The 14,849-nt window shown below is 31.5% G+C and overlaps 1 protein-coding gene across 1 annotated transcript; it reads left to right on the top strand.

Annotated features, from left to right (window-relative positions):
- The first annotated feature begins 2,068 nt into the window (after positions 1–2,068).
- On the top strand, positions 2,069–14,797 carry LOC111700147 (protein msta). The gene is made up of 15 exons (XM_023470970.1): positions 2,069–2,099; positions 2,390–2,518; positions 4,108–4,206; positions 5,537–5,641; positions 7,157–7,234; positions 7,862–7,947; positions 8,522–8,586; positions 8,670–8,768; positions 9,191–9,312; positions 9,543–9,629; positions 10,595–10,683; positions 11,180–11,234; positions 12,335–12,384; positions 13,164–13,263; positions 13,935–14,797. Exons 2-15 carry the CDS (start codon positions 2,507–2,509, stop codon positions 13,992–13,994), a joined length of 1,107 nt encoding a protein of 368 aa, XP_023326738.1. The 5' UTR covers positions 2,069–2,099; positions 2,390–2,506; the 3' UTR covers positions 13,995–14,797.
- Positions 14,798–14,849: the final 52 nt, after the last annotated feature.

The raw sequence follows: 14,849 nt of genomic DNA, 5'->3' as shown, positions 1-14,849 counted from the left end.
TAATAATAATAATAACAAATAATAATAATAATAAAATAATAATAATAATAAAATCTCTAGGTTTATTACTGTAATAAAGATTGTCAGAAGAAGCACTGGAAGTTACATAAACCTGTTTGTAAAGCTTTAAAATACAAGGTAAGCTTAAAGCTGCTTGGAATGCACTACCTTGGAATGCACTACCTTGGAATGCACTACCTTGGAATGCACTTCCTTGGAATGCACTACCTTGGAATGCACTACCTTGGAATGCACTACCTTGGAATGCACTACCTTGGAATGCACTACCTTGGAATGCACTTCCTTGGAATGCACAACCTTGGAATGCACTACCTTAGAATGCACTACCTTGGAACGCACTACCTTGGAATGCACTACCTTAAAATGCACTACCTTAAAATGCACTACCTTGGAATGCACTACCTCAAACTGTGAATCCGACATGCCCCTGTATAAATGGATAAATAAACACCCAGTGCATGCTGTATCAGCTGAGATTGCTTTCACTTTTTTTGTCAACAAAGCTTTAGAAGTTTTTAGTGCAAAAATAACTTTATAACTTTTGAAATAACTCCAGAATAGTAGCCCAGTTATAATATTATTTGTCTTAAATTGTTTTTAGGTCATAAACCAAAAAAAGGAAAACCATGCTTGTTAAAAGTTCATAGAAAGGAATTGAGGCTTTTCCACAAATTCTGATTTTCTTATCCCTATATCTTTGCATTGGATATTTCAAACAATGGATTCTGTTAGACCAAATAATCTAAGTTTAAAATATCATAGGTTTATATTATTAGGTTGCAAAGATATAGGGATTGGAAAATTTTAGTTTTGTGGCAAAGACTAAGTTCCTTATTAATCTTAAAATTAAATGAAACCCCTTTTTATTTTCACGAACACTCACTTTAGAATAGTATATAATTATGAATGATGCAAAATATATTTTAAAAAATCAGTTAAAACCCTAATTAGCAATTGTTTTAGATCAGCACAAGAAAGATTTCAGCTCAAATCCAACTTTTTGCGTCTAAAGTTTTCGGTCCTATAACATTTAAATATACAAATCTGCAAAGAAAATATTTTTCCTTTTTTAGATTTGCAATTCTCCAGACCTGGGGAATTATCTGGTTGCAAGCACCAAGATAAAGGTTAGTTTTGCTAAATAGGAAAATTCTAATTTTAGTTTTAATTTTTTTTCATTGTTTTGATATAACTATTTCCAAAATAGTCCTAATACGCCCAGCACTCTAGTATGCCGAGTCCATTAGCGCCTGATAAAATCAGGGTTCAGTCATGTGTTTGGTGTCTATTCTGAACCAATAGAAACTGCATGGCGGTAACATCTATCCTTCTATCTATCTTATTATCCAATTAGAGATAAATCCTTATATCGGCGCTATAACAGTAAATGGAAATATGTACTTCTACTGAAACTAGTGCCAGAGCTAAACACTTTTGTATTGTATACTCCTAATCCTGATTTCTTCGAACCAATAAGAGTTTTTAAATTTATCACGCGCCAAAATTTTGAAATTTCTCTGTTTCTGATTGGCTGTTTAGTTTCTACAATCGACGCCTGATTGGTTGCATTTTAGAAAATTTTCTGGTATCAAAGTAAGATTAAATTAGTCTTTAGATTAATAAAAGAGGAGATTAAGCATTGATCTCGATATCCACAATTCTAAAGTTTTCAGCTCAGGTCGAATAGGCAAATAACCCTTATCCTATCGTACCCTGTACAATACATACCATAGGTTTACAGTAAGTAATTTGCTGTTCATATAAAGTTTTGATTTTCAAGGTAAAATTACTAATTTAGTTGAATTCAATCACATGTGGCCGGCTCTATTATTCAACAATATTTAAACAAAACAATTATAAAAGAAAAAATCTAAAAATTGGACAAATTATGTTCGGAAGTCATAGTTCTTGAATAAAGACCGAACCGTTAAATCCGCGTGATATAATAATATCTCCTAAAATAATTGTATCAAGGCTGGTGAAGTGATATTCTCTGAGCTACCCTTAGTCGTTGGACCAGCTAGTGTCACCCCGCCAGTCTTGTTCAGCATAATCCTGAAGTTTTGGTCCCAGCACAGGAATATCTTGTTAATCTAAATATCAAGCAAACCAAAAATAATAATAGTATTTTTTCCAATGCAAGAAAATGTTATTCTTCGGGAAAGTATTATTTTTGATAAAACATTATAACATAAATTCTGTTATATCAAATTTCAAAGCTTGAAATATTAAAGATATACAGTATACACCATCAGTTATTGCGATTAAAAATTTAGAGTTTGTGGTATATTTTCAGTTCCTTTAAAGAGTAGATTTTTGAAGAAAAAAAGGAAAAAAATAGTAGAGATTAACATAAGATTTTCTGCAGTGTGATGCAAAGTTTGAGATAGACTCGTACACTGAGCCGAATTATCTGTACGAAGGTATCCTGGTTCTTAAAGCTCTTCTGCTCCAGAAAGCTGCTCCAAACAAATTTAAAACGTTAATGTCTATGCAGGTAAATACGCTGCTCCAAACAAATTTAAAACTTTAATGTCTATGCAGGTAAATAAGCTGCTCCTAACAAATTTAAAACTTTAATGTCTATGCAGGGAAATACGCTGCTCCAACCAAATTTAAAACGCTAATGTCTATGCAGGTAAATAAGCTGCTCCAAACAAATTTAAAAATTTAATGTCTATGCAGGTAAATACGCTGCTCCAAACAAATTTAAAACTTTAATGTCTATGCAGGTAAATACGCTGCTCCAAACAAATTTAAAATGTTAATATCTATGCAGGGAAATACGCTGCTCCAAACAAATTTGAAACGCTAATGTCTATGCAGGTAAATAAGCTGCTCCAAACAAATTTAAAAATTTAATGTCTATGCAGGTAAATAAGCTGCTCCAAGCAAATGTAAAACGTTAATGTCTATGCACGTAAATATGCTGCTCCAAACCAATTTAAAACGTTAATGTCTATGCAGGTAAATACGCTGCTCCAAACAAATTTAAAACTTTAATGTCTATGCAGGTAAATAAGCTGCTCCAAACAAATTTAAAACGTTAATGTCTATGCACGTAAATATGCTGCTTCAAACAAATTTAAAACGTTAATGTCTATGCAGGTAAAGAATCTGCTCCAAAGAAATGATAAACTTTAATTTCTAAGGGATTGGTTAAATATTTGGATAATAAGAGATTGGTAATTATAAGACTAACAATAATTTTTTACCTGAGCTGATTACTCTCCTCAAACTATAATTTTTCATCCTTATATCTTTGCAACCTGATGTCCGTTGACTTTATAGAGTAAAAGTTCTGCTAGATTAAGCAGTAAATGTGTAAAATATCATAATTTACAATTTTTAACATAATTTTGTCAAACTTTCCAGAAATTAAATAAAAAAAATATTCTGCATATGGAAACACCAGGTAAAATTGTTTGGGAGACAGTACAAGAACATATTCTTAATCTTTATATGTTTAGAGTCATATAGAGGATAGAAGGGGTACAATTGTTTGGGAGACAGTACAAGAACATATTCTTAATCTTTATATGTTTAGAGTCATATAGAGGATAGAAGGGGTACAATTGTTTGGGAGACAGTACAAGAACATATTCTTAATCTTTATATGTTTAGAGTCATATAGAGAATAGAAGGGGTACAATTGTTTGGGAGAAAGTACAGGAACATGTTCTTAATCTTTTTATGCTTAGAGTCATTAAGAGGATAGAAGGGGTACAATTGTTTGGGAGAAAGTACAAGAACATATTTTTGATCTTTATATGTTTACAGTCATATAAAGGATTGAAGGGGTACAATTGTTTGGGAGAAAGTACAGGAACATATTTTTAATCTTTATATGTTTAGAGTCATATAGAGGATAGAAGGGTAACAATCGTTTGGGAGAAAGTACAAGAACATATTCTTCATCTTTATATGTTTAGAGTCATATAAAGGATAGAAGGGGTACAATTGTTTGGGAGAAAGTACAAGAACATATTTTTAATCTTTATATGTTTAGATTCATATAGAGGATAGAAGGGGTACAGTTGTTTGGGAGAAAGTACAAGAACATGTTCTTAATCTTTATATGTTTAGAGTCATATAGAAGATAGAAGAGGTACAATTGTTTGGGAGAAAGTACAAGAGCGGATTGTGGATGTTCTCAAGAAAACTCTAGGAATTATGGTATTCGAGGTAAAAAAATAATTAGTTTATAAATATGTTGATATTATACAAATTTAACACTTCTGCATAAAATTGTATAATCGCATGATTATATTTAGGCAATCTGTCCTATCAAGTATAAATATATATATTTAGGCAATCTGTCCTGAGTATGTTTATATATTTAGGCAATCTGTCCTGAGTAGGAATATATATTTAGGCAATCTGTCCTGAGTATGGATATATATTTAGAAAATCTGTCCTAAGTATGAATATATATTTAGGCAATCTGTCCTGAGTATGGATATATATTTAGGCAATCTGTCCTGAGTATGAATATATATTTAGGCAATATGTCCTGAATATGAATATATATTTAGGCAATCTGTCCTGAGTATGAATATATATTTAAGCAATCTGTCCTCAGTATGATTATATGTTTCGGCAATCTGTCCTGAGTATGAATATATATTTAGACAATCTGTCCTGAGTATGAATATATATTTCGGCAATCTGTCCTGAGTATGTTTATATATTTAGGCAATCTGTCCTGAATATGATTATATATTTAGGCAACCTGTCTTGAGTATTATTATATATTTAGGCAATCTGTTCTGAATATGATTATATATTCAGGCAATCTGCCCTGAGTATGATATGGCAACCTGTCCTGAGTATGATTATATATTTAGGCAATCTGTCCTGAATATGATTATATATTAGGCAATCTGTTCTGAATATGATTATATTTTCAGGGCAATCTGCCCTGAGTGTGAATATATATTTAGGCAATCTGCCCTGAGTGTGATTATATATTTAGAAAATCTGTCCTGAATATGATTATATATTTAGGCAATCTGCCCTGAGTGTGAATATATATTTATGCAATCTGTCCTGAATATGATTATATATTTAGGCAGTCTGTCCTAAGTAATAATATATATTTAGGCAATCTGTCCTGAGTATGATTATATATTTAGGCAATCTGTCCTGAGTATGAATATATATTTAGGAAATCTGTCCTCATTATGAAAATATATTTAGGCAATCTGTCCTGAGTATGATTATATATTTAGGCAATCTGTCCTGAGTATGAATATATGTTTAGGCAATCTGTTCTGAATATGATTATATATTTAGACAATCTGTCCTGAGTATGATTATATATTTAAGGAATATATCCTGAGTATGATTATATATTCAGGCAATCTGTCCAAAGCATTACTATATTTAGGCAATTTGTCCCACGTATAAATATATATTTAGGCAATGTAACTTTAGTATTATTAAATATTTAGGCAATCTGTCCTGTTTATGAACATATATTTAGGCAATATATTCTAAGCATGATTATATTTAGGCAATTTGTCCTGAGTATGATTTTTCTGATGAAACAATCCAGACTATAGTTGGTATCCTGGATACTAATAAGAAAGAGATTAGGCTTGCATTCACTGATGTAGAGGTATTCTTTATCTGTATTTCTTATTTTCTATATTTATTTCATTCAATATTTATATCCCCTGCACGCCCCTCTGCCCCGTTACTTAAAGTAAGTTCAACCTATTTGAAGCATAAAGTTTGACCGCGTCAACCTTGTCTAGTCCTGTCCAAAGAGCTCGGTACAGTACAAACTGGGACCGGAAAGGTTGACCCGGCTCGGAAATTCAAATGTACTACGGCTGCCCGTGCCTGACTGATATGAAAGAGTTTTTTTTAAAAATGTTCTTTCTTAAAAATTGGACAGTAAGCAAATAAATAGAAATCTAATTGCAGAATTCAGATTCGAAAAACAAAAACACTAAAAAATGTTTGATGTATAAAAAAATATGACTAAAAAAGGGTTCTTCAGATGTTTTTTTTTATCTTTTAAACTTTTTTCATAGAAATTATGTAGACATTTCAAACTATGAATTCTGTTAGATCAAATACTCCAAGTTTGAAACATTAAAAGTGTACACCACTAGGTTGCAAAGGTTTAGGGATTAGAACATTTGAGTTTGTGACAAAAAATGAGTTCCTTCATTTTCAAAAATACCATTTTCTCTGTATCTATACACTACACCCCCTCCTCCACCTTTCATTAAGAACCTTCTCCTCCTTCTAATTCTGTCATCTCATTACCCTTTACAGCACTGCAGATGGTTTCTAGTCTACCTCGGTGGGGGGGGGGGGGACAAAACCCCTCCCCTTCCGCTTTGTAGATTTTACTAGTTTTAGAGGAAAATATTAGCAAAATCAAAATTAAATAAAAAATTATATTTGATATTGTTTCATTGTTTCGAGTTATTGATTAGTTAAATTAGATAACGAAAAGGTCCATTAAATAACGGTTTGTTTTCAGGAATTTTCTTTTCCATATAGTTAAATTTTATTAAATTATTACAGGATTTTTTTTTATAAAATACGTATTTTATTTTTGTTTTAGGTCGGGCATACAATTAACAATATTGGCCGTTTTATTTAAGAACCCGTTCCTTTTTAATGTTTTAGGTCGGGCATACAATTAACAATATTGGCTGTTTTTTTAAGAACCAGTTCCTTTTTAATGTTTAGGTCGGGCATACAATTAACAATATTGGCCGGTTTTTTAAGAACCAGTTTCTTTTTAATGTTTTAGGTCGGGCATACAATTAACAATATTGGCCGTTTTTTTTAAGAACCCGTTCCTTTTTAATGTTTTAGGTCGGGCATACAATTAACAATATTGGCCGGTTTTTTTAAGAACCAGTTCCTTTTTAATGTTTTAGGTCGGGCATACAATTAACAATATCGGCCGGTTTTTTTAAGAACCAGTTCCTTTTTAATGTTTCTAACACTTAGTTTGTAAAGAATTTCCTCTTCGTTAACGGAATATTCGTTAAATTCAAATATTTCTGCTTGTTAACGAAACATGTCTCCGCATTACGCAATGTGTTTGTACGCAATTAACATTTTTTTCTAATTATATGGAAAATCTAATGTTTTTATCTATTTGTAGGCTGTGTATGCAACTGCATGTCTCATGGAGCATAATTGCCAACCAAATGTGAAATTAAATTTTGCAAAGGATTTCATGGTAAATTTTTTATTCATACTATTTTTTTAAAAGAATTTTGCATCTTTTGCGCTTGCAGTCTGCCAAATAAATTTTTGCGCAAAACAGTGGAATTCCGCCCGAAAGTTACTTTGCAAGCAAGTTTGCACGAAATTATGCAAAATATATCTTCTATCTACTTGTGTTGATATAACTGTAGTAGCAGACCGTAATATCGCTGAGAGTTTGATGTACAGTGTACATATATCTATTATGTACTTGTGTCTAGATAACTGTAGTAGCAGGCCGTGATATTGCTGAAAATTCACTGTACAGTGTACATATCTCTATCATGTACTCGTGTCTAGATAACTGTAGTAGCAGGCCGTGATATTGCTGAAAATTAACTGTACAGTGTACATATCTCTATTGTGTACTTGTGTACTAGCAGGCATTAATATTGCTGAAAGTGTACTGTACAGTGTACATATATCTATTATGTACTTTTACTAGATAACTGTAGTAGCAGGCCGTGATATTGCTGAACATGTACTGTACAGTGTACATATGTATATTATGTACTTGTATTAGATAACTTTAGTAGCAGGCCGTGATATTGCTTATAGTGTACTGTACATTGTACATATCTATATTATGTACTTGTATTAGATAACTGTAGTAGCAGGCCGTGATATTGCTGAAGGAGAGCATATTTCAACTATGTACACTCATGCACTCTGGGGAACCATTGCTAGGTAAACTTTCATAAGATAAAAATATTAAAACAAATCATTTTTAAACGTTTATGTTTTAAACTATACTTTCTTGGGGTTAATATTATTTAATCATTTTAATTAATATGATCATCCACTATTTATATCAATTCTTTAAGTGATTTGAAGATAAAAAGACTTTTTCAATCTACACCGGGTGTCCCAATACACATGGGAATTAAGTGATTTGATTTCCGATAGTTGAAAAATGACAAATAGTGTATCTAAATAACGTCTTTTGAGCTTTTGAAAATGTGGCCTGTTTTTTTGTTAGATTTCGTTGTTATTAGATGAATTAAAATTTTAACAGATTTATTAATATCTCTTTCAAATTTGAAAGTGAAAATATGGCAAACCACCTTTTGGAATTCTCAAGACTAGTAATCTTAATAATTAACTTTTTTAACTAGAACACAACAAAAATGGTTTTTATATAATAATGCAACGCGGAACAAAGTCGTGACTTACTTTGAATAACAACACCAGTCCCTTTAAATTAGTATTTTTTTGCAATTGATTTAAAATTTGGTTTTGTGCTTACATTTTATTTGTGAAGGCGTGATCATCTTCATCTGTATAAACAGTTTTGGTGTACATGCAAGAGGTGTGCGGATCCAACAGGTGAGACAAGTGTTCTTAAAAGATTTAATTTTTTAACTTTAATTCATTAATTAAACAAGCAAGGATTTTTTATGTATTTTCAGAGTTTGGAACCAACTTTTCAACTCTTCTCGATAACGGTCATCCAATGCTTCCGGAAGATCCCCTCAACTCAGAATCCGACTGGATCTGTGAAAAAACAGGTCGGTTTACAGAATTAGATTGGATCTGTGAAAAAAACAGGTCGGTTTACAGAATCAGACTGGATCTGTGAAAAAACAGATCGGTTTACAGAACCAGACTGGATCTGTGAAAAAACAGGTCGGTTTACAGAAACTGTTTGAAGTTCTATTAAAACAGTGGAATACAGCTAGTTTGGTTTTAAACTAGATTTTTTAACCACTTTTTTTTAGCTTCTAAATTCAAATTGCGTTTTAAAACATATTTTAGCGGGGCATGTCGGATTCACGGCGGTATCTTTTGAGCACAATTATGAAGGTGTCCTTGTTATCTTAAAAAATGTCATTTTAGGATAGAAAAACAAAGTTATCTTCCTCAAAAAAGGGACAGTTGTGAAAAGGATTTTGAACTTATAACTACCTGAATTATCTGAAATAATGTTTAGGAAAAGTGAAGACTGCCCAGGAAGTTAAGATAGAGCTCACTAAGATTGGACAAGAGTTAGAGATGATTCAAACCAAGGGAATTGTTGATGATATTGAACAGTTTATTGAGTCACATTCTAAGGTACAGAAATAAATCTTAAAAATGCGCCAAATTATTTGACCAATATTAGAAAATCATACTTGAGTGAAATAAGTTTGGAGCATAAACAATTTACTCTGCCCCATAACAAACATTAACTTTAATTTAAAAATAAGTCTGACTTACTAAAATGTAGTTCAGTTTAAATAACTAAAATTTTTTAAAATGTTTTAACTTTTCTTGAATTTTCATTTTGTTTGTCTGTATTTTAGGAGCTGCATCCTAATCATTACCATATGGTGACAGCTAAGCACAACCTTCTCCAGATGTATGGCAGAACTGAGGGATATCTTATCCAGGTAAACAGAACCTTCTCCAGATGTAAGGTAGAACTGAGGGATATCTTATCCAGGTAAACAGAACCTTCTCCAGATGTATGGTAGAACAGAGGAATATCTTATCCAGGTAAACACAACCTTCTCCAGATGTATGGTAGAACAGAGGGATATCGTATCCAGGTAAACACAATCTTCTCCAGATGTTTGGTAGAACTGTATCTAGGTAAACACAACCTTCTCCAGATGTATGGTAGAACTGTATCCAGGTAAGCACAACCTTCTCCATTTGTATTGTAGAACAGATGGATATCTTATCCAGGTAAACACAACCTTCTCCGATGTATGATAGAACTGTATCTAGGTAAACACAACCTTCTCCAGATGTATTGTAGAACTGTATCCAGGTAAACACAACCTACTCCAGATGTTTTGTAGAACTGTATCCAGGTAAACACAACCTTCTCCAGATGTATGGTAGACCTGTATCCAGGTAAACACAACCTTCTCCAGATGTATGGTAAACCTGTATCCAGGTAAACACAACCTACTCCAGATGTATGGTAGACCTGTATCCAGGTAAACACAACCTTCTCCAGATGTATGGTAAACCTGTATCCAGATAAACACAACCTAGTCCAGATGTATGGTAGACCTGTATCCAGGTAAACGCAACCTACTCCAGATGTATGGTAGAACAGAGGGATATCTAATCCAGGTAAACACAACCAAACAGAAATATTGATGAAATCCTGCCAAGAAGCCCAGAGGTATTAGTTTAAAGGTAGTTAAAGTAAAATAATTTAAAAATAGACTGAATTCACAATAATTTTTCTAATGGCGAAGAAAAATAACATTTTTAAACTTGCTTGTTAAAAACGGAATTAAACGTTATTAAAAATCGGTTTGAAGAGTCTAAAGTTTTTTGAATTAAAAACAAAAAATAAGATTTAGTTTTAATATTATAAATCAAAAATGAATTGTTTTAGGATATGACTGAGGAACAACTGAACCGAAAGATTGATCTATGTAAAGAGAATCTAGAGATCTTGAGTAAAATAGATCCTCATATGATCAGGTCAATAATCAAAAAAAAAGAACTGAGTTCTTGCCACAAACTCTGATTTTTAAATCTCTATATTTTTTCAATCCGTTGAAATAGACCTATGATGCAACTTATAAATTCTTTTTTTGACCAAATAGTCTAAATTTTATATATAAAAGGTTGATAAGAAAATTTGAATTTTTGGAAAGAACTCAGTTTCTGTGATAAAGGAAAGGAATTAAGCCTTTGTCACAAACTCAAATTTTATAATCCTTATATGTTTGCTACCTAACGATGAAAACCTTTTATATTTCAAACTTTGATTAGTTGATCTAACATAATTTAAATAATCTAAGGTCTATGAGATTGGGTTGCAAAGATATAGGGATTAGCAAGTCAGAGTTTGTTGCAATTCCTTCACTAAAAATTTTTCAAAATATTTTCAAAATAGGGTTTTTCATTTTTTTTCTCTTATTAGAATATTTTGTGATTTCATTTTATATATGATTAACTTATTAACTTGTTTTAGGTTGGAAGTTTACAGTGCAGCAGCACACTTTGAACTTCATCTTCCTCAACTACAGGTTGGACATACAATATACAGGGTTACACATAAATAAGACTTTAAGGACGACATTTAGAATATATTTTTTTCCTTTCTTTTCTATATCATTTCTTGTACGGTGTATCTATCATAAAATATCATGCTTAAGACAAAAAAATAAATTTCATAGCTTCAGGATGGTATATTTTGTGTACTGTCCCGTTTTACCGTCTGTACGCTGTATTTATTTATACTAAACACTATATTCTAGCTGTTTGAAAGTCAGGACGGTATATTTTGTGTACCGTCCCGTTTTACCGTCTGTACGCTGTATTTATTTATACTAAACACTATATTCTAGCTCCCTGAAGGTCAGGATGGTATATCTTGTGTACTGTCCCGTTTTACCGTCTGTACGCTGTATTTATTTATGCTAAACACTATATTCTAGCTGCTTGAAAGTCAGGACGGTATATCTTGTGTACTGTCCCGTTTAACCATCTGTACGCTGTATTTATTTATACTAAACACTATATTCTAGCTCCCTGAAAGTCAGGACGGTATATTTTGTGTACTGTCCCGTTTTACCGTCTGTACGCTGTATTTTTTTATACTAAACACTATATTCTAGCTGCTTGAAAGTCATGACGGTACTTTAAATGAATTTGAGTTTTCAGTTGAGTAAACATGTAAATTTCTTTTTCGAAAATCATTATTTTTCATCTTTACAGGGATTGTAAAGGAAAAATGAAAGAGGGTATAGGCTGAAACTTGAAAAACTTAGGTTGGCTCTTTTTATGATTTTAATTTAATCACTTTTCAGTTCTAGATATAATTGGTAATATAATTGATATGTCAACTCTATTATCAATTATATGTATTAAAAATTATTAAATTCAAATTATAAAAAGAGCAAACCTGAATTTTTAAGGCTCCTCTGGGATATCGTCGTTTTCAGATTGGTTGTGTATTTGCTGAATATGATCTGTTTAAAACTTAGAATCTTATACCAAATCTCACATATATGAGTTTTGGTATAATTTTGACACAGTTTTACATCAATTTCTCGAGACATGAACTTAAGTTACAAAATAATAAAAAAAACGCGAGAATGAACCTGCATTGGGTATTATTGTTTAGCTTGCTAAAAGAAGTTGGGAAACTGGAAAGCTTTCTACAGAGGAATTCAGGTAAAAATAATTGGGCTGGACCCTAATGTCGTCTTCCACAAAGACATTTTAGATGATTGGTATTAATAAACTCACATGAAAAGAGAAAATTTTTTTTAATATTTAATCTTTAATAAGATTTGATGAGGTGTGCCAAAAGTCTGATACACATTTTCAACGAGGTTTCTAAAGGAGTAATGAAAGAAACAAAGCCAATGCAGAAAATGGTGAGAGGACTGGGACACCTTGCAAACATCATTGACTAGTGCACAGTGGTTTAAAAACCCGATTTCAAATATTACAAATACTAATACTAATTCGTTACTTTGAGTCGTTTAAATTTCTTAATAGACGAGCTATATAACTAAAAATGTTCTGATTCTAAGTTCTTCATCATTTGTGATACAAATTTCATTAAAAACTATTTTTCTATGCAGGCTTCAAATTTTTGGTTTGGGAACTCGGTAAAACTACGAAAAATTTCTTCACTAATCTGAATATTCAGAACTTTCAAAAAGAAAGTTAAGATTTCCAACAAAGTTTTGTTCCAGAAAACTCTGAAATAGGAAGACGACTTTTACAAATAAGTTATAGAAGTATTTTGAGCATGAGACACAGCAATTGTGCAGTGTAAACAGGCACACTTCACTAAATTAGTGATTTATTAAATGTCTAGTAAAACTTTATTTGTTTTGTAACAAACAACATCAGATACGCATGCGCTTAATTTTTCGTTAATGTCGTCTTTTTATTCCATGGTTTTCTGGCTCTCACTGTAGATTAAAATCTAAATCGTTCAGGGAACGTCTGAAGGAACCACATAGCTCTGTACTGAAAGCTATTGAACTGTTGAAGGAGGAAGGAAATGATCTTCTTCCTGAAGGTCAACTCCTGTTACAGGTAGAAATACATTTAAAAAGAAATATTTCGTGTGATCCTCCATTTATAGAGTGGCATGTCCGATTCATTACGGTACCTTTGAAAATGAATGAGATAAACAAACAATGTAGAAAATTGTCAAAGATAAATACTGTTCAAGCTGGAAAAACAACGATATCTTCCACAATATTGATCAGATAAAGGTTTAAAGGGAACCGTTGTGAATCGGTAATGTTCCCCTTTAAATGGATCGGTTTCTGATAGTACATTTATAAAACCCAAGGGTTTAAACAACTCTTAGCTTTTTTTACATGCTTGAAGCTGACAAAAACAAATATAGTAATAACTCAAAATATCGGATTTAAAAAGCGTTGTACTTTTTTCCCCTTACGCAAACTAATCCAATACTTAATTTCCTATATTTAATAATTGACAAAGTCATAAGAACGTTTTTTGAGCTTTCAAAAATGTGGTCTTACTTCCTCTAAAATGGACTGGGATATTAAACATTCAATAAATTGTGTTGTTTTTGAAAAACCGGAATCTGGACGTGGATAAATATCGTCATTATTTTTTAAATTGCTGAAACGAAACCCCACATTTTGCGAATCCCGCAGAGACTAAAATTTATTAGTGTTAAGCGTTCCCTATTGATTGTGCCACTGTGGTTTATTGAAAATTAAACATTTTAGGCTCGTGATACGTTGACTCAGTTAGAAGGATTCATGAAGACAGTTGGATGCCAGTTCTAATCAATCAATCGATCAATACTCAAATTGTTATAAAATTCAATACTTAGAAGAATTTGCTCATAATTTTTTTGGTTTATCAAATTGTACAAAGATCCGACTATTGTTTATTGTTATACTTGACCAACTATTAGTTAATTCACATAGATAAATCTTATACATGTACATCCAAGAAGAAAACTACAAAAGTAACCAATTGGCTTGATTTGTAGGTTATGTACATTGAATAGATCTGTACGTGAGTATAGAGAAATAAAGGCAAAAAAGAACATTTCAGTTTTTCCCAATAGTCAAATATAGAGATAGAGCTTTTAAAATATCTATGAATTTTCTTACAATTGTGATAAACAAATTTGATATTTTGTTTATTAACTGTTCCGGTATGAGTTTCTACTATTTTCTCCAAAGGTTAGCATAATTGTTGAAATAATGTCTTTTTCAGGCTAAAATTAGAAAAAAATACTTTTATTCTTGCCTCTCATTCAAAAACCCATTAAAGAATTATGCTGATCTAAATGTTGATTTTGTTTATCATGATTTCAAGATAATTTACAGAAGTAATGAAATTGAAAGTGCTATATAGCAATAATACTTACCGTGGGCGAAGCTGATATTTCTCTAAGAAAATAAAGCTATATTAAAGTATAACTTACAAATCAAGCCAATTTTTGCTTTTGCATTTATGTTTGTTGGATGTATACACATGTTAAATTTGGTTCTCAATGTGAAATAACCAATATTTGGTCAAGTTAAAACATTTAATGATCAGATTTTTTGTACAATCCTGAAAACCTAATATTTGAATAGTATCATATTTTATTGTTTTTAAACTTTTTCAAAATAAATATCATTTTGTTT

Source organism: Eurytemora carolleeae, unplaced genomic scaffold (assembly GCF_000591075.1).
Source record: "Eurytemora carolleeae unplaced genomic scaffold, Eaff_2.0 scaffold342, whole genome shotgun sequence".
In the NCBI taxonomy this organism is placed as follows: Eukaryota; Metazoa; Arthropoda; class Copepoda; order Calanoida; family Temoridae; genus Eurytemora; species Eurytemora carolleeae.
Note: the sequence above shows the minus strand (reverse complement) of the source record. Positions and strands in the feature narration are given on the sequence as shown.

What these genes read in the sequence shown, in the direction of transcription:
- LOC111700147 (XM_023470970.1), top strand. An exon ending in TAGGAATTATGGTATTCGAG is followed by an intron (nt 4,207 to 5,536) that starts GTAAAAAAATAA and finishes GATTATATTTAG; the next exon opens with GCAATTTGTCCTGAGTATGA. An exon ending in TTGCATTCACTGATGTAGAG is followed by an intron (nt 5,642 to 7,156) that starts GTATTCTTTATC and finishes ATCTATTTGTAG; the next exon opens with GCTGTGTATGCAACTGCATG.